Source organism: Scyliorhinus torazame, chromosome 2 (genome assembly GCF_047496885.1).
Source record: "Scyliorhinus torazame isolate Kashiwa2021f chromosome 2, sScyTor2.1, whole genome shotgun sequence".
Lineage (NCBI taxonomy): Eukaryota > Metazoa > Chordata > Chondrichthyes > Carcharhiniformes > Scyliorhinidae > Scyliorhinus > Scyliorhinus torazame.
Genome location: NC_092708.1, coordinates 265,174,052 through 265,194,577, shown reverse-complemented (window position 1 = coordinate 265,194,577; position 20,526 = coordinate 265,174,052). Strand labels below are relative to the sequence as shown.

General features: G+C 45.6%; 1 protein-coding gene across 2 annotated transcripts in view; it reads right to left on the bottom strand.

Annotated features, from left to right (window-relative positions):
- The window catches only part of vps39 (VPS39 subunit of HOPS complex), a 233,704-nt gene that overhangs the window by 175,001 nt on the left and 38,177 nt on the right, over positions 1-20,526 (bottom strand). For both annotated transcript variants that reach the window (XM_072486723.1, XM_072486733.1), the window contains exons 5-7: positions 12,449-12,543; positions 10,649-10,747; positions 1,158-1,250 (exon numbers count right to left, since the gene is read on the bottom strand). In XM_072486723.1, coding sequence (XP_072342824.1) covers positions 1,158-1,250; positions 10,649-10,747; positions 12,449-12,543 — 287 coding nt within the window. The remainder of the gene's footprint in view (positions 1-1,157; positions 1,251-10,648; positions 10,748-12,448; positions 12,544-20,526) is intronic.

Below are 20,526 nucleotides of genomic sequence, written 5' to 3'. Positions count from 1 at the left end.
AGAATGTGCAAACTCCACACGGACAGTGACCCAGGGCCGGGATTCGAATCCGGGTCCTCAGCACCACAGTACCAGTGTTAACCACTGCACCACCGTGCTGCCCTTATATGCAACATTTTAACCAGTAGTGGGCTGTGTATTCAGACAAACATATAGTAAATGAGAGCTCAGAGAACTCGCTATTTCACTCTAGAACAGAAAGAACTATCGCAGACCATTCATACTAAGGAGGATATTCATGGTTAAAAAGATCTCTTCAATGTGCACTCTTCTGCTCAGGAGAATTTGATAAACTGAAAATAATCTTAATTTAGTGCAGCTCTAAACAGGGTTTTAAGAATTGCTCACACCTCCATCACAGCACAACAAACATCAGACTGAACCAAGGATATTTTATTCAATCTGCCATGGTAAACTGCCTCTCCAGAGACCATGAAAGATTCAGTAGCATGAATGGCTCGAGAATTGCATGTCACCATTTTAAACTATTCTAGAAATAGAGATCCAACAACTATGGGATGGTGGTGGTGCCTTTTGGGAATTGTTGAATCATATTGTAGATATTAATACAAATTATGGAATGGGAATCAAGTTGAAGCAAAGTGGTTATGTTACCCAATATTTGTTGCATGCATCTATGCTACATTGTCCAGTGAGGCAAATTACTTTAATGACTGGGAGATGACTGAATGTCAGGAATGTTCAGGCAAAAATTGCATGGAAGGCAAAAATGATATTCTCGAAGTTCTAGGTCTTTGCTTCACATTTGTAACATTGCTTAAGCTTTAGGCTGAACTTTACATGCTAGTATGTTTTTAATTAACACAAGACTAACTAATAGGCAAGGAAATGGTGGCAAGTTTTCCATTTTCTGTATTGTTGTACAATTAATTACCAATTCTGTTGTATTCATTCATCTATATTTACCAGTTCTATTGTATTCATTCATTTATATTTAACTGTCAGCGAACATCCTAAATTTGATAGGCCACAAATATGGAAATTTACAGCAGAATGCTTGAAGACCTCATTGCAACATGTTTCTGGGCTTTGTACTGTATAACCAAGATTCACATTAAATTTATAGGAATGCTAGTGGTTCAACAAAACTAATGTTTTGAAAAAAGGCAGTTCTGCTGAAGCTTCAACCTACATACCCGAATAAGATAGTAATCCCTCTTAAAGCCCACACAAATGGAGTCCTCACACCAAGCCATAGATTTGGGAACATCAGGAACACTGAAATCCGCCTGTAAAAAAGACATATTATAATTGGTTTAGATTGCTTCCTTGATCTTTGAACATACTTGAGCCAAAATAAAAGAAATATACAGGACCAGCAGCCAATTGTTATTCAGCAAGTTGCTCTGAAATTTAATTAAAAAAGACTACCATCATACACTCTTCTCACATATACATTTGAATCATTTCTTTTCTCAAATTTGTCTGTGCTATCTGCCTTGTTGAATAGTCTGGTTTGTATACCTATGCCAACAGCACATACAAGAAAATAGACCACTCTATATAAAAAGGACAGTTTTACTCCAGCATTTTAGTTATATAGGGCTGGATTTAATGCAGCCCATTGTGGCGGGAATCATGCTGGCCAGACATCACAGAGGAGGCCTTGCATTTGTCTTCCGGTGGAGACAAAACCTTCCCTGCTCCAGAGTATGGAGAATTGGACCAGAATTGGCCGTGTGAGAAGACAAAGTCCTATAAGGAATACGCGAGCAGAGCTGGCAACGCGGGAAAGCATGGCGGAGAGCAAGGGCCGCGGGGAGACGGCACATCGGTCGACGGAGCAGTGGGTGAAATTTTTCGAACATTGCTTCGCCAAGCTGAAGAAGGATACGCTGGACCCGATTAAGGCTTCGATTGATCAAGTTGTGCAGAATCAAGAGACCCACGGAAGAGCGATCCAGGAGGTGGAGAAAAAGGTGTCCGAGCACAAGGAATATACAACCATGCTGGAGACCAAGATGGAGATGATGAACGACTGCCAGAAAAGAATGCAGGAGAAGCTGGAGAACAGGTCCATAGGCAGAATCTCAGAATTGTTGGCCTCCCTGAAGGCAGTGAGGGATCGGATAAGAGGACATGCTGGAGACGTTGATGGGGGCTGAGGCGTTCCCTCAGCCCCTGGAAGTGAATAGAGCGCATAGGATACTCCAGGTGGACAGGAGATACTCGGAGGCCTCGGACGCGGGGCTACTGAGGGAGCGACGGAGGCTTCAGGCGGTGTTTGTGCTGTTGACCACAGGGAAAGCAGTGGAGCAGTTGAGGAAGGCATGGGGGGGGCGATTTAAGAGTACGAGGAAAAGGCAAGCAGAATGTTAGTGCACCAGCTCAGGAAAATTGAGGCGGCCAGGGAGATAGGGAAAGTAAAGAGTAGAGGCGGGAGTACTGTCCTGGACCCAGTGGGGGTGAATGAGGTGTTTAAGGACTTTCATAGTAAATTATGAGTCGGAACCCCGGCTGGGGTTGAGGGGATGAGGCAGTTTTTGGATCAGTTGAGGTTTCCGAGGGTAGATGAGGATGTGGTGGAAGGGCTAGGAGCCCCAATTGAGATTGAGGAAATAATCTAGGGGCTGGAAGGCATGCAGTCGGGCAAGGCCCCGGGGCCTGACGGCTATCCGGTGGAGCTCTACGAAGTTTTCAGAGATATTGAGCCCACTGCTGGTGAGGACATTTAATGAAGCAAGAGAGAAGGGAGTCCTCCCCTCAACAATGTCGCAGGCCTCGATTTCATTGATCCTGAAACAGGAGAAGAATCCGGAGCAATGCGGGTCATACAGGACAATTTCTCTACTGAATGTGGACGCCAAACTGCTGGCGAAGATACATAATAAGAACATAAGAACTAGGAGCAGGAGTAGGCCATCTGGCCCCTCGAGCCTGCTCCACCATTCAATGAGATCATGGCTGATCTTTTGTGGACTCAGCTCCACTTTCCGGCCCGAACACCATAACCCTTAATCCCTTTATTCTTCAAAAAACTATCTATCTTTATCTTAAAAACATTTAATGAAGGAGCCTCTACTGCTTCACTGGGCAAGGAATTCCATAGATTCACAACCCTTTGGGTGAAGAAGTTCCTCCTAAACTCAGTCCTAAATCTACTTCCCCTTATTTTGAGGCTATGCCCCCTAGTTCTGCTTTCACCCGCCAGTGGAAACAACCTGCCCGCATCTATCCTATCGATTCCCTTCATAATCTTATATGTTTCTATAAGATCCCCCCTCATCCTTCTAAATTCCAACGAGTACAGTCCCAGTCTACTCAACCTCTCCTCGTAATCCAACCCCTTCAGCTCTGGGATTAACCTAGTGAATCTCCTCTGCACACCCTCCAGTGCCAGTACGTCCTTTCTCAAGTAAGGAGACCAAAACTGAACACAATACTCCAGGTGTGGCCTCACTAACACCTTATACAATTGCAGCATAACCTCCCTAGTCTTAAACTCCATCCCTCTAGCAATGAAGGACAAAATTCCATTTGCCTTCTTAATCACCTGTTGCACCTGAAAACCAACTTTCTGCGACTCATGCACGAGCACACCCAGGTCTCTCTGCACAGCAGCATGTTTTAATATTTTATCATTTAAATAATAATCCCTTTTGCCGTTATTCTTACCAAAATGGATAACCTCACATTTGTCAACATTGTATTCCATCTGCCAGACCCTAGCCCACTCACTTAGCCTGTCCAAATCCCTCTGCAGACTTCCAGTATCCTCTGCACTTTTTGCTTTACCACTTATCTTGGTGTCGTCTGCAAACTTGGACACATTGCCCTTGGTCCCCAACTCCAAATCATCCATGTAAATTGTGAACAGTTGTGGGCCCAACACTGATCCCTGAGGGACACCACTAGCTACTGATTGCCAACCAGAGAAACACCCATTAATCCCCACTCTTTGCTTTCTATTAATTAACCAATCCTCTATCCATGCTACTACTTTCCCCTTAATGCCATCCATCTTTATCTTATGCAACAACCTTGTGTGGCACCTTGTCAAAGGCTTTCTGGAAATCCAGATATACCACATCCATTGGCTCCCCGTTACCAACCGCACTGTTAATGTCCTCAAAAAATTCCACTAAATTAGTTAGGCACGACCTGCCCTTTATGAACCCATGCTGCGTCTGTCCAATGGGACAATTTCCATCCAGATGCCTCGCTATTTCTTCCTTGATGATAGATTCCAGCATCTTCCCTACTACCGAAGTTAAGCTCACTGGCCTATAATTACCCACTTTCTGCCTACCTCCTTTTTTTAAACAGTGGTGTCACGTTTGCTAATTTCCAATCCGCCGGGACCACCCCAGAGTCTAGTGAATTTTGGTAAATTATCACTAGTGCATTTGCAATTTCCCTAGCCATCTCTTTTAGCACTCTGGGATGCATTCCATCAGGGCCAGGAGACTGGTCTACCTTTAGCCCCATTAGCTTGCCCATCACTACCTCCTTGGTGATATCAATCCTCTCAAGGTCCTCACCTGTCATAGCCTCATTTCCATCAGTCACTGGCATGTTATTTGTGTCTTCCACTGTGAAGACCGACCCAAAAAACCTGTTCAGTTCCTCAGCCATTTCCTCATCTCCCTTTATTAAATCTCCCTTCTCATCCTCTAAAGGACCAATATTTACCTTAGCCACTCTTTTTTGTTTTATGTATTTGTAGAAACTTTTACTATCTGTTTTTATATTCTGAGCAAGTTTACTCTCATAATCTATCTTACTCTTCTTTATAGCTTTTTTAGTAGCTTTCTGTTGCCCCCTAAAGATTTCCCAGTCCTCTAGTCTCCCACTGATCTTTGCTACTTTGTATGTTTTTTCCTTCAATTTGATACTCTCCCTTATTTCCTTAGATATCCACGGTCGATTGTCCCTCTTTTTACTGTCCTTCCTTTTTGTTGGTATAAACCTTTGCTGGGCACTGTGAAAAATCACTTGGAAGGTTCTCCACTGTTCCTCAACTGTTTCACCATAAAGTCTTTGCTCCCAGTCTACCTTAGCTAGTTCTTCTCTTATCCCATTGTAATCTCCTTTGTTGAAGCATAAAACACTAGTGCTTGATTTTACCTTCTCACCCTCCATCTGTATTTTAAATTCCACCATATTGTGATCGCTCCTTCCGAGAGGATCCCTAACTATGAGATCCTGAATCAATCCTGTCTCATTACACAGGACCAGATCTAGGACCGCTTGTTCCCTCGTAGGTTCCATTACATACTGTTCGAGGAAACTATCGCGGATACATTCTATAAACTCCTCCTCAAGGCTGCCTTGACCAACCTGGTTAAACCAATCGACATGTAGATTAAAATCCCCCATGATAACTGCTGTACCATTTCTACATGCATCTGTTATTTCTTTGTTTATAGCCTGCCCCACCATAATGTTACTATTTGGTGGCCTATAGATTACTCCTATCAGTGACTTTTTCGCCTTACTATTCCTGATTTCCACCCAAATGGATTCAACCTTATCCTCCATAGCACCGATGTCATCCCTTACTGTTGCCCGGATGTCATCCTTAAATAACAGAGCTACACCTCCCTTACCATCCACTCTGTCCTTCCGAAAAGTTTGATACCCTCGGATATTTAACTCCCAGTCGTGACCATCCTTTAACCATGTTTCAGTAATGGCCACTAAATCAGTCATTCACGATGATTTGTGCCATCAACTCATTTACCTTATTCCGAATACTACGAGCATTCAGGTAAAGTACACTTATGTTGGCTTTTTTACCTCTGTTCTTAATCTTAACACCTCGATCAGTAACCTCTCCCAAGTTATATTTCCTCTTAACCTTTCTCCTAATTTTCCTTGTCGTCGAACCCACATCTTCCTGTAACAACCTGCCGCATCGCTTACCATTAATGTTTTCACTTCCCGTTTTATTTCTTTTAGTATTCCTGGTCCTATTCACTGAGCTCCCCTCAGTCACTGTACCTTGTACTGTCGCCCTTTTTGATTTTTGACTATGGCTTCTCTGCCTTACACTTTCCCCCTTACTGCCTTTTATTTCTGTCCCTGTTTTACTACCTTCCAACTTCCTGCATCGGTTCCCATCCCCCTGCCAGATTAGTTTAAACTCTCCCCAACAGCTCTAGCAAACACCCCCCCCCCCCCCCCCCCCCCGCCCCCCCAGGACATCGGTTCCAGTCCTGCCCAGGTGCAGACCGTCCAGTTTGTACTGGTCCCACCTCCCCCAGAATCGGTTCCAATGTCCCAGGAATTTGAATCCCTCCCTCTTGCACCATCTCTCGAGCCACGTATTCATCCTCTCTATCCTGACATTCCTACTCTGACTAGCTCGTGGCACTGGTAGCAATCCTGAGATTACTACCTTTGAGGTCCTACTTTTTAGTTTAACTCCTAGCTTCCTAAATTCAGCTTGTAGGACCTTGTCCCGTTTTTTACCTATATAGTTGGTGCCTACGTGCACCACGACAGCTGGCTGTTCACCCTCCCCCCCCCCCCCCCCAGAATGTCCTGCAGCCGCTCCGAGACATCCTTGACCCTTGCACCAGGGAGGCAACATACCATCCTGGAGTCTCGATTTTGTCCACAGAACCGCCTGTCTATTCCCGTTACAATTGAGTCCCCTATAACTATAGCCCTGCCATTCTTCTTCCTGCCCAGCTGCGCAGCAGAGCCAGCCACGGTGCCATGAACCTGGCTGCTGCCGCCTTCCCCTGGTGAGACATCTCCCTCAACAGTATCCAAAGCGGTATATCTGTTTTGCAGGGAGATGACCGCAGAGGACACCTGCACTGCCTTCCTACTCTTGCTCTGTCTTTTGGTCACCCATTTACTATCTCCCTCAGTACCTTTCACCTGCGGTGTGACCAACTCGCTAAACGTGCTATCCACGACGTCCTCAGCATCGCAGATGCTCCAAAGTGAGTCCATCCGCAGCTCCAGAGCCGTCAAGCAGTCTAACAGGAGCTGCAACTGGACACACTTCTTGCACGTGAAGGAACCAGGGACAGTGGACGTGTCCCTGAGCTCCCACATCGCACACGAGGAGCATGACACGGGTCTGAGCTCTCCTGCCATGTCTTAAACTTTCGGTTAACTTGAACAATTTCAATTTCCCCAATTCCCACCTCGATTCAAATTCCCAAACTCACTCTTTGCTGTCTCACTCTGGCTGTCTTCTCTGTCTCACTGGGAGTGAGTTACAAGTTGCTCTTTTTAAACTGTCCTGAATTGACCCCCCTCCCCCACCTGCTTTCAGATCAAAGTAGATTAAAGTGACTGACACTTAACTGCCAACCAGTTATGTGAGTGGGTGGGACGGCCCTTGTTAACCTACACTGTCCAATGCCCAATACTAGCTTAATATAAATTAATTTAAACTCCTGAAATTTAAAAGGAGCTGCCTTACTGATTCAATTTAATTCAATTCAATTCCCACCTCGATTCAAATTCCCAAACTCACTCTTTGCTGTCTCACTCTGGCTGACTTCTCTGTCTCACTGGGAGAACTCACACAAGGATAGAGGACTGTGTCCCTTGGGTGAAAGGGGAAGACCAGACGGGATTTGTAAAGGGCCGGCAACTCAAGGCCAATGTTCGAAGGCTTTTAAATGTTATTATGATGCCCTCAGAAGGAGAGGAGTTGGTGGTAGCGATGAATGCGGAGAAGGCTTTTGATCGGGTGGAGTGCAATTACCTGTGGGAGGCGCTGGGAAGGTTTGGGTTTGCTGAGGGCTTTATTGACTGGGAGCGGTTGCTCTATCAGGCACCAGTAGCTAGTGTGCGTACAAACCGGATGAGGTCGGGGTATTTGCTCTTGTGTATTTCAGACCCGTTGGAGGGGATGGGGGAAGTAATGCGAATCCTGGGGGAATTTGGCAATTTTTCGGGGTATATATTGAACATGGGGAAAAGCCAGATGTTCGCGAGGTGAAATTGCTCAAATTGAAACTGAGGTGAAATTGTTTACCGCAGATATAGTTGTCCGGGACAACTATTTGGTTCCCAAAAGTTGCCCCATGGCGCACCATCAGCCCTGCCACATCTGTCTGACCTTATTTAATCAATTAGTTCCAAATTTAAATAGCTGAACTAATGAGGCATGTTACTGTCGGAGGTTGGGGACAAAAGAGCTCATCAGCTACTAGAGGGAAAACAATAAAAAGCAGCACCTCCTCCTTGGCCCTCTGCACCAAATTCCCACTTACACCAAATTCCCAACATAGCATTATGTTCCCAGGTCAAAATGTAAACTATGTTACAGAGGCATGTTTAGTGGGAGCTGTGGCTCTGCGGATAGCACTTTTGCCTCAGAATCACAACATTTCAGATCCAAGTCCCACTTCAGAGCTTGAGAACAAAAATTAAGGCTGACATTCAGTACGGTGCCAAGAGACTACTTCTGTGTAGGTGTGGTCATTCCTATGAGACCTTAAACCGCGGGACCGACCTGCCTGCTCAGATGGGTGGTTATGGAATCCATTCATTGTGTGCTATGTAAGTATCTCCCTGTGGAGAGAGTTAAAGTACAGGATGTTCCAGTGTGTTATGCAAGTTTGCTGGCTGTGTAGATAAAAGTTACAGGCTGTTTCACGCTTGATACGTTTGTTCCTCTCGAGTAACAAGGATCGGATTTGGATTGTTTTGATAGGTCACCAGGTCAGTTCAAGGTACCGTGAACAGTTAGTTTGAATCAGTCAGCCAGCAAGTGTCCTATGTGAGGGACAAAGATTGAAAGGGACAGAAACATGGACAGTTAAGTTAAAAGAAAAAAGCAGAGAAACAAGCTCAAAGTTAAAGAAAGGGCCGAGGGGAGGAGGCTCAGTGAAATGAGCTCAAGGAAAACACCGAAAATCAAAGAGGGCTCAGAAAAAGTCCTTAAAATCCATGAAGGCAGCTGAAGGTTGGCGACTCTGTGCAGTAGGCTGTTGAGACAACCTTTGGAGCTATGGTGTTCTGTTTGGCACAGCCAAAATCTGAAATTGTACTTGTAAGTTGATGCTCAAGTGTACTTGGAAATCCAGGGGAACTAAGTCTCGCAAGGGCAGAATGAAAACCTGCGAGGTGGGCTGTCAGTGAACCAACTGTTGGAGAGAATTCCAAGATGAGCTCTTTGAAAGTGGTGACTGGAAACCCTCACGAGAAAGATGAATTTTCACTGGACTGGTAGGCTTAATATGACTTGACACCTCGGTGGGTTGTTGAAGAATCCTTGGAATTGATTTTTGGGCACATCCGTCACTTATTGTGTAGTGTGGGAGTGTTTGAACAGTTTGCCTGGTCATTCAATGTACCTCATACTTACCCTTGGATCTTAAAATATAAAGGTAGATATTGTAAGTTGTTTCTGAACTTGTATGGTAAAGTTTATTTTTGTTTGTTCCAAACACAGAATTGTGGCATTATTCATCTGGTAAGAGTGTTAATCTCAAACTCTGTCTACTTTAATCTAAACATTATTTGTCCTGAACCAGATCTTCCTCCACAATTCGGGTTCTGGCCCAGAATTGTAACAGGATGCAAAAGATCCCTGGGCACGGTTTTGAAGAGGAACAGCATTATCCATGGCATCACGGCCAATGGGCACGGTTTAACCAAAGGAGAACTATGTCCCATAGTGAGCATGTTTAGCTGTGTGTTTCCCGACACTCGCAGTGCCGAGAAACACAATGCTATCAAGCATGACTCCAGTTATATACGGGACCCCAGCGGGGAACATGTGGCAGAGGCCACACTTAGTCCCGTGTCCGTTTCCTGTATGGAGGAGCTCTGCTTGCCAAAATTAGTCAGTGCAGGGAAAGATCAGGACCCAATTTTAAAATGGTGTCCCGATCTCTCGAGCCCCCGACATGACCCCCTCCCCAGCCCCAGCTCACTAAGGGAGGTCCCCGGGCACCCCACTGCTCACTCACGCAGGACACCCCCACCTGATCACCGTCGCACAAAAGATGGCATTGTCAGGCTGGCACCCAGGTGGCACTCCCAAGCTGGTACCACCAGGGTGGCATTGCCAGGGTGCCACGCTGTCCAGAGGGCATGCACCTGGGGGCCTCCAATCCCCTGGAATATCCCCACGGATACCCTTCTGTCTAGTCCGTTTGGGAGACCAGCACTGGAACGGTGCTTGCCTGAAGTCTCCAAGGCGAAGGGGATAGATCCCAACACTTTGGTTACCTCAGGGGACTGTATTTTAAATGAGTAGCTGTCTCATTAATATGCAAATTTGCCAAAAGCCTGCCCACAATGGGCGGGCTTCACAACATGACATCTCACAAGATCACGTTAGATCTCGCAAGACGAGGCGAGTTGGGTAGATCCCGGGAGCGGGATCTCTTGTCATTTACCGGCCACGATGCGCCATGGCGTGCTGCTTTTTGGGTGCAGTGTGGCCAAGGGATCACGCCCCATATTTTTTGCTCATTCAACATCAAAGGGGAACCTGTTTGATCCAATTCAGTAACATTAATGAAATTGCAAATTACTCAAGAGACTGGCCATTTTAGGAGTTGGAAGATGGAACAAATGACTAATTTTGTAGTTAAAACATTACTGCACTTCTATTTATCGTTCAGAAGCCCACAGTTTCCAGATATGCCTCATCTACTTTTTAAGTCTATTTTCTTAGAACCACCCTCAACTGAGGATGCCTCACCTGTGTTTCATGAAACTCCCGGTCTCGCCAGTAGTAGAGCTGAAGTTTCTTCTTCACAGCTACACACATATTGAGAATCAGCTCATCACCGTTAGATCGCTGAAAAGAGAATGCATGTTATCAATTGATCCAAAGAAGCACACAGCTACTCCGATTTCCTACTCGATGAAAATGTATGCAGAATATATATTTTATACACTTGTTCTTATGTAATTGGTGTACCATGTAACATAAATCCATGAGTTAAAATTCCAGTTCATAAACTGACATTATTTACACTGAATCTACACAAAATTTACTTTCCATTCTTGTAACAGTGACCACATCTTCCTTGCCTACAATCAGAAGCAAGATAGCAAACTAATTTTCAAATCCAAAGATCAAACTTTAGTTCAATGGCTGTTTAGGGAACAAGTGGTTGAGCCTCACAACCAAGTCAGAAGAGGCAAGTTTGTGCTGATCTCAGGCATGATGGCAGCAGGGGTGATTTGATTAGCCATGGTACCCGAGTTAGAGAAGAAGAAAATGGGAAATTACCCCTACTTTTGATTCGTACACATGCGCATGTGTACATTTGTTCAATGTGTCAGGTAAAAACATGAGCAGGCTCATGGAAGTTGCCTGCTGTGGGTGATTCGATTGCCAGTTTCCAAGCTCATGCAAAAATGGTTTATTAGTTTAATTACCAGAGCTTACTGCTAACCACAAAAACTTAACCCACCTCGGAGACAATACGTCTATAAGAGATGGGGCCAGTCAGTTAAACTCTAACCACAAAAATTAAAATCCTTTCCTTCATTCGTAGAATATTGTCAATTATGAGATTCCATGTGCATTTGATATACTGATATATAAAAGCAATGGAGTGCAAAAAAGCATATCAGGAACAGCTTTAGTGCAACTAGGAATGAGCAAAAAAATGCTGGCCTTGTCAAAAATGTTCATATCCCATGAATGAATGAAAAAAACAGAATCTGCCAGTCAGTTTTGTAGCTTGAGGATGTAACTCTTAGCTTTTAAAATGAAATGAAAATTGCTCGTCACAAATAAGCTTCAAATGAAGTTACTGTGAAAAGCCCCTAGTTGCCACATTCCGGCACCTGTTTGGGGAAGCTGGTACGGGAAAGGTTATCAAAGTAAGAGATGAATGGGACTGGTTAAGAAAGCATAAGCAGCAGGACAGCTTACAGGACTATCTACAAACCAGATTCACAATCTCACCCACCTCAACATTGGAGCAATTTCTCCTTTCTTCCTCACGAAAGCAAAACATAAATGCCCAGGGAAGGCAGAAAGACAAGGAACCAAAATTTAAAATGGGACGAGGGACAGCATGGTAGAAATACAAAATAAAGGGTTTAATGAGGCAACAAAAGTTTGATGCCTAGCATACAAATGTATTTCAAAGTAAAGACATGCTACAGGCCTTGACTTTTTAAACTATGACTGGAATCATTTCCTAATTGCTGGATTGTGCTCACATCCATGCATTCTGTGCCAGTATTTCAGAATACAATAGCAGGTAAAGGCACTTCCTGGTGTAGCACTAATCCATGTTGATTTGCGGGTCCCATGTTTAGATTCATGGTCTCAACTGAGACAGCTTCCCTTAGCTGAGAATTACAATTACTCTCAGTGCACGAGAGAAAGAGAGAGAGAGAGGAGAGAGAGGAGTGAGGGAGAAAAGAATGCAAGATGTGCCAGCATCAACATTATAGATTTTTTTTTGGGGGGGGGGGACCTCCTGTACTCCTGCAAAGCATAAGCAATACTGCAGTTTTCGTACACCTTGCCACTTACCTTCAAGTCACATGAGAATAGACTGGCACCCTTGGCCTTTGTAACCATTGTAATTTGTTGGAATGTGAGTAAGTCATGGACATAAATATTACTTTCTGTAGGAAGAGAAAATATTTGAAGGTAATTAAAAACACCCTTTCTCCACTCAAACCAATGTCAGCAATGTTACGAGCCGGCTGCCTATATTTTGTAGGAAAATCTTACTTCATCCAGTGTGTATTAATTAATTTTGTGCGATAATATTAACTGTCTTGCAAAAGGAGGCGCAGAGGACCCAGGAGTTGGAGCTTCGGGTCGTGAAGGCAAAGGCTGCGGAGAATGAGGATGAAATACAGGGCCTGGTGGTAAGGACAGAGACGCACGAGGCACAGCACAAAAGGTGTGTGGAGAGGTTGGAAGCCCTGGAGAATAACTAGAGGAGGAAGAATTTAAGAGTCTTGGGTCTTCCCGAAGGCACAGAGGGGGCGGACGTCAGGGCATATGTGAGCACGATGCTTCACTCGCTAATGGGATCGGAGGCCCCGACGGGCCCTTTGGAGGTGGAGGGAGCTTATCCAGTTCTGGCGCGAAGACCGAAGGCAGGAGAAATACATCGAGCCATAGTGATGAGGTTTCACCGCTACAATGACACAGAGATGGTTCTAAGATGGGCGAAGAAAACTCGGAGCTGTAGGTGGGAGAACACGGTGATCCGCGTGTACCAGGATTGGAGTGCGGAGGTGGCGAGAAGGAGGGCAAGTTTCAACCGGGCCAAGGCGGTGCTCCACAAAAAGGTTAAATTTGGGATGTTGCAGCCGGCAAGACTGTGGGTCACACACCAAGGGAAGCACCACTACTTTGAGACGGCAGAAGAGGCGTGGACATTCATTGTGGACGAGAAGCTGGAATAGTCTGGCGGGAGAAAAAGCTTCTGTAATAAAGTGGTGGGGTGATTATGTGGGACGAGGAAGGGGAAGGGGGGGAATTTTTAAAATTTTGTAACTTTTCTCTTTTCCCCTCGTGTGGGGGGGGGGGGGGTCGGGGGGAGTATGGGGAACTGGGCGCTGGTGGGAAGGAAAGGGGAAGGAGGAGGGAACTGCGCCATCAGGGGCGGGGCAGAGTGGGAAACGCGGGCTTTGCTCCCGCGCTATGGTAATTGTGGCGGGAACGGGGACGCAGGAAGGAGGGGGCCTCGCACAATGAGGGGCCGAGGACAAACGGGGGAAGCGGAGGTCAGCCAGAGTTTGCTGACTTCTGGGAGCAATATGGGGGGTGCAACTATGCTAGAAAGGGATCTAGCGGGGGGGGGGGGAAAAGAGTTAACTGGGTTGCTGCTGCTAAGGGGAAGGGGGAGCTGTTATGGGGCGGGGTGTTCAGGACGGGAGAGCACCGTCGGTGGGATATACGGGTACGTGGGAACCGGGTGAGGAGCTGGGTTAGAAAAGGGGATGGCTAGTTGACATTTGGGGGGGGGGGGGGGGGGGTGTAAACTTCATGAAGCGTATGCTGGGGCGTATCCCGGACCTGGAGGCGGGAAAGCTGGTAATGGGGGGAGACTTCAATACGGTGCTTGATCCAGGGCTGGACCGGTCTAGGTCTAAGACCGGGAGGAGGCCGGCAGCGGCCAAGGTGCTTAAGGACTTCATGGAGCAGATGGGAGGAGTAGACCCCTGGAGATTTATTAGGCCTAGGAGTAAGGAGTTTTCATTTTTCTCCCATGTTCACAAGGTGTATTCACAGATAGACTTTTTTGTCCTGGGAAGGGCACCGATTCCGAAGGTGACAGGGATGGAGTACATGACCACGCTCCACATTGGGTAGATCTGGAGGTAGGAGAGGAAAAGGAGCAGCACCCACTCTGGAGATTGGATATGGGGTTGTTGGCGGATGAGGGGGTAAATCGAAGGGTGAGGGGGTGTATCAAAAAGGTACCTGGAGCTTAATGATAACGGAGAGGTCCAGGTGGGAGTGGTCTGGGAGGCGCTGAAGGCGGTGGTCAGAGGGGAACTGATATCCATAAGGGCCCATAAAGGGAAGCAACAGAGCAAAGAAAGGGAGCGACTGTTGAGAGAACTTCTGAGGGTAGACAGGCAATATGCAGAGGCTCCGGAGGAGGGACTGTACAGGGAAAGACAAAGGCTACATATGGAATTTGACCTGCTGACCACAGGCAAGGCAGAAGCACAGTGGAGGAGGGCACAGGGAGTACAATATGAGTATGGAGAGAAGGCGAGCCGGTTACTGGCCCAACAACTGAGGAAGAGGGGAGCGGCGAGGGAGATAGGTGGGGTGAGGGATGAGGAAGGTGAGATGGAACGGGGAGCGGAGAGGGTGAACGGGGTGTTTAAGGCATTCTACGAGAGGCTGTATAAGGCTCAGTCCCCAGAAGGGAAGGAGGGAACGATGCATTTCCTAGATCGGCTGGAATTCCCGAAGGTGGAGGAGCAGGAGAGGGAGCACGGATTGAGGTGGAGGTGGTGGTAAAGGGGATTGGGAGCATGCAGGCGGGGAAGGCCCCGGGACCGGATGGGTTCCCGGTGGAATTTTATAGGAAATACATGGACCTACTGGCCCCGCTTTTGATGAGAACCTTTAATGAGGCCAGGGAAAGGGGGAAGTTGCCCCCGACTATGTCGGAGGCGACGATATCGTTACTCTTAAAGAAGGAAAAAGACCCGCTGCAGTGCGGGTCTTACAGGCCTATTTCCCTCCTGATCGTGGATGCTAAGCTCCTGGCCAAGGTGATGGCGACAAGGATAGAGGAGTGTGTCCCGGGGGTGGTCCACGAGGATCAAACTGGGTTCGTTAAGGGGAGACAGTTGAACACGAATATACGGAGGCTGCTAGGGGTGATGATGATGCCCCCGCCGGAGGGGGAGGCGGAGATAGTGGTGGCGATGGACGCTGAGAAAGCATTTGACAGAGTGGAGTGGGACTACCTATGGGAAGTGTTGAAGAGATTTGGTTTTGGAGAAGGGTTTATTGGATGGGTACAGCTGCTATATAGGGCCCCGGTGGCAAGTGTGATCACGAACAGGCAGAGGTCCGACTACTTCCCGGGGAGAATAGATGGGGGATTTAGAACATGGCAGAGAGCAGGGATTGTGCAACTGAGGGATCTGTTCCGAGACGGGACGTTTGAGAGTCTGGGAGCGCTGACGGAAAAATACGGGCTGCCCCAGGGGAATGCATTTCGGTATATGCAATTGAGGGCTTTTGTGAGGCAACAGGTGAGGGAATTTCCGCAGCTCCCGACGCAGGAGATTCAGGATAGAGTGATTTTGGGGACATGGGTGGGGGATGGTAGGGTGTCAGATATATACAGGGAAATGAGAGACGAGGGGGAGATCATGGTGGATGAGCTGACGGGAAAATGGGAATAAGAGCTGGGGGAAGAGATCGAAGAGGGGCTGTGGGCAGATGCCCTACGCAGGGTAAACTCTTCGTCCTCGTGTGCCAGGCTTAGCCTGATACAATTCCAGGTCTTGCACAGGGCGCATATGACCGGAGCAAGGCTCAGTAAAGTTTTCGGGGTAGAGGATAGGTGCGGGAGATGCGCGAGAAGCCCAGCGAACCACACCGACATGTTTTGGTCATGCTCGGCACTGCATGGGTTCTGGGGGGGGGGGGGGGGGGGGGGGGGGTGGCAAATGTGCTTTCGAAGGTGGTGGGGGTCCTGGTCGAGCCAAGCTGGGGGTTGGCTATATTCGGGGTTGCAGAAGAGCCGGGAGTGCAGGAGGAGAGAGAGGCTGATGTTTTGGCCTTTGCGTCCCTAGTAGCCCGGCGAAGGATATTGTTAATGTGGAAGGAAGCTAAACCCCCGGGCGTGGAGGCCGGGACATGGCAGGGTTTATAAAACTGGAACGGATAAAGTTCGCACTAAGGGGTTCGGCTCAAGGGTTCACCAGGCGGTGGCAACCGTTCATTGACTATCTCGCAGAACGATAAAGGAACTGGGAAAGTAGCAGCAGCAACCCGGGGGGGGGGGGGGGGGGGGGGTCCTCAGGGGTGTTTTTGTATGGATATTTTTACTTGGACATGTATATTGGCTTGTTTGACTTTATTATTTGGGAGAGTTCATATTTTGTTATGGCAGTTGCCATTTAGTTTATATATTATTTATTTATTTGTTAAAAATGGTCACTATTATTTATACTGTTTTATTGTTGTAAAAGGGAAAATTTTTGTACTGTTTTGTTTGGCCGAAAAAAAATTTGAATAAAATATATATTTTTTAAAAAAGCATTTATTAAAAAAAACTATAACTGTGCTACTGGATGTTTGTCACAGCTTAACAAATGCAGAATAAAACTAACACAATTATATCGACCAAAGTTCTACAAGGTGATATCAAAATTACTTCAGCATTTTCTACTAGAGTTTTCAGAACCTAAAAAATCCTCACCGCCTCAGTCTTCCCTCCTCTGACAAGAGAACAATTAAAACAATTTTTTGTATTATCCTGATGCTCTCCACTAGGATATTGGCTTCTCACTGCTAAAATTGTTGTACAATGTGTTTCATTTCACACATGTTGGAAGTTACTGTAATGGTCTCCCAGAGAAATTAAATTAAATTCTTATTAACAAGAAAATTATACTATATCCATCCCGTGCAACACATTAGTTTGCAAATAGTTCAGAACCGTTAATCCATGAAACGTTCAATAGAATAAAACCATGTGCATGAATCTATAGCTGTGCTTTAGTATATAGGCGTGTGCACATTTACAATGAGGACGGTTTTAAAAACTTAAGAAACTTAATTTATCCTAGATTTTGTGGCAAGGAAAGGGGAAAATGTACAAAGATAGGTGCTAATTTGTTTTAATATGACACTCACTGTATCAGAGCACAGACAGGCACGTTTTCAGTCAGCAGATTTGAATTACTCACAATGTGATCCGTTTATAGCAATTCCTCAAACCATTGTCACATGATCATAGGAAGTCAGATAATGAAATAAAGCCCGTTACATATTTGTGGAAGAAAAAAAACGTTGGACTTTATGCAGAAGAGTGATTATTTTTGTTATATAAAATAAATGTCTGAAATATGTAACAATATAGTCAGACTTAAGGGGATAAAGAAGACATCACATGAATTAACTGGTAAAAGCAGTCTGAAACAGAGGGCCTCAAGCTTGATTGTTAGTTTGTGCTAACTGAAATGGCAATTAGAGAGCTACAGTTAACTTCACCTCGTCTGGAAAGGGCAAATAAGTCAAGAGTTCTTGCTCCTAATCACAATCTAATGACCTTAGTTGGAAATGCACTTGTGTGGACAGCTGGCGAGGACAGGCCTGGGGTCAGTATGCGCAATAAATCTCACTCATCATATAGCTTTCCTATGAACCTAGTTTTTAAAAAACTGGCCAGTGCGTATGAAACTCTCTCATACTCCATTATCAGTCAAAATTTCCAGGAAAGGAAGAGAAAAAAAAAAACTAATACAAGATTTCCTTTTTATCAGAGTCCAGGACTTCTTATTTTCAATAACATGCAAGTTCAAGGATTTAATCACTTTTATATTCCAATACTAAAGATTTAATTTAACACACAGATTGTGTTAAAGAGTAAAGTAACAGGCTGCTTCATAATATTTAAGGGATGAAGTAAGAGGGTGCATAGGACAGGACTTTGAAAGCCAACCAGAGGACCTTATTGAAGTATAAACAATGCTGAATAGATTAAAGCCATATACACAGAATACATGAGCTACAACTCAGAAACAGGTCATTCGTCCCAAACAGTCCCAACTGTTGTTTACCCTTCTCAAGAGTAAACAGCTCTAATCACATTTCCCATCCTATTCCCATACCCTTTCCTTCATTGCTCTATCTAAATTGAAAATGTTGCCTTAGGTTCCATCTCAACCACTAACCCTGGGAGTGAATCCTACAGCCAAACATCACCGTGATAGCTCATTGAGGGGGCCCATATAAGCACCTGTGTAGGCTTTGTGAGGCAGTCTTAAGTTGACTGGAATGCTAGCAGCACTGTTTGGAGCTGCTCTTGTATATAAATCATCGCAAATAAATACTGGTGTGGTGACGGAACCCCTGCCTCCTGTGGATTATTACACAGAGAATTGCAAGTGATGCTTATTTACTTCATTATATATTACAGAGAATAACTTCAGACATTGTAGTACTGGGGCTGGTTTAGCACAGGGCTAAAGAGCTGGCTTTTAAAGCAGACCAAGGCAGGGCAGCAGCGCGGTTCAATTCCCATACCAGCCTCCCTGAACAGGCGCCGGAATGTGGCGACTAGGAGCTTTCACAGCAACTGCATTTGAAGCCTACTTGTGACAAGCGATTTTCATTTCATTTCACACTAAACTTGGTATGTCAATTTTTAAAAAACTGAAATTTTCGATCTTAATTCAAAATATTTGGTGATTGAAATTGGTATATATTAATTACCCAGACTTGTGAATACAGCTATCCCTAATGTGTTCTTAAAAAATGATGTGCAAACAAAAATCACTTTCTCGTAAGAAAACACAAGGTGGGGGATTACTAACTCTAACTTACTAATAACTCAGGAAATCTTCTTAACTTACTAACTCTTTCTTCTAACCTGCTACTTGATGGTTCCAACCTACAGCTCGCCATTTTCCACTCCGGGTCTACCTCCTGACCCTCCCAACTGCATCCTCTCCAGCGTCCCTTCCTGACACTTTATTTTAGAAATAAATTTAGAGTAGCCAATTGTTTTTCTTTTCCAATTAAGGGGTAATTTAGCATAGCTAATCCATCTAAACAGCACATCTTTGGGTTGTAGGGGTGAAACCCATGCAGACATGGGGAGAATGTGCAAAATTCAAAACGACAGTGACCCAGGGCCGGGATTCAAACCCGGGTCCTCAGCGCTGCAGTCCCAGGGCTAATATAGGGGCAGGTTTAGCACAGTGGGCTAAACAGCTGTCTTGTAATGCAGAACAAGACCAGCAACGCGGGTTCAATTCCCATACCGGCCTCCCCGAACAGGCGCTGGAATGTGGCGACTAGGGGCTTTTCACAGCAACTTTATTGAAGCCTGCTTGTGACAATGTGATTATTATTATTATTATTATTATTATTAATAACCACTCTTCCTGACACTTCTACTCACTAACCCTCCACTTGCTGTTTTCCTCCCCAACTCTTCCTGCAGGTCACCCATTTGCAGCCTCCCTACTCCAACTCTCACATTCATCAGGTGGCACTGTGGTGCAGTGGTGAATACTAGCCTCATCGCGCTGAGGACCCAGGTTCGATCCCGGACCCAGGTCAGTGTGTGTGGATTTGCACATTCTCCCATTGTCTGTATTGGTGGGTCTCACCCCCACAACCCAAAAAAGATGTTCAATCTAAATTGCCACTTAATTGGAATTTTAAGAAAAACTCTCCCACTCATCGACCCTCCTGTTTGCCGCTTCCCTCCCCAACCTTCCCCCGCTTGCTGCCTCTTTCACTCGTTGCTTCCCACTCCCAACCTTCAGTTTCCGGTTTCCCTCTCGCGAACCTACACTGTGAGCAAGAGCTAGGGAGAGGTGCAACAAGAGGGGAGGGAAGGGAGTGAGAGGAGCTGAGAGTAGGAGGGAGTGGGGTGTGAAGTGGTAGGGTCGGCCAGCAGTGGAGGTGTGAGCAGGTGGTTTAGTAGACAAACAGAGCAAGCAATAAAGCAACACTTTGAACATGCTCAATAACCATTATAAAATGAAAATGGAGGCAGCATGATTTGGGGATTGTCCCTAATTTACAAACCCTGCTAAAGCGAAAAACTGCACGTTAAAACTTTGTATCTGTGCAGGGCATAATTTCACAGTCCGAGGTGTGGGTCCGCCATGTTGTGCGGAATTCAGAAATGCACTAAAGAGTGAGAAGGATAGTATTTGACTTCGCAAAGAAATGGACAGACCAGAAAATGTAAAGGTACATGGCAGGTGCAATTTATTGCAGAGAATTGTAAAGTGACTTATTTTGGCAAGAATGAGAAGATGCAATATAAACTAAATGGATTTAGGAGACAGATCTGGGGATTTATGAACACAAAGCTTTGAAGGTGGCAGGACAAGATAATAAAAGGAAAGAAACCTTCATAAAGGCCTCCGATG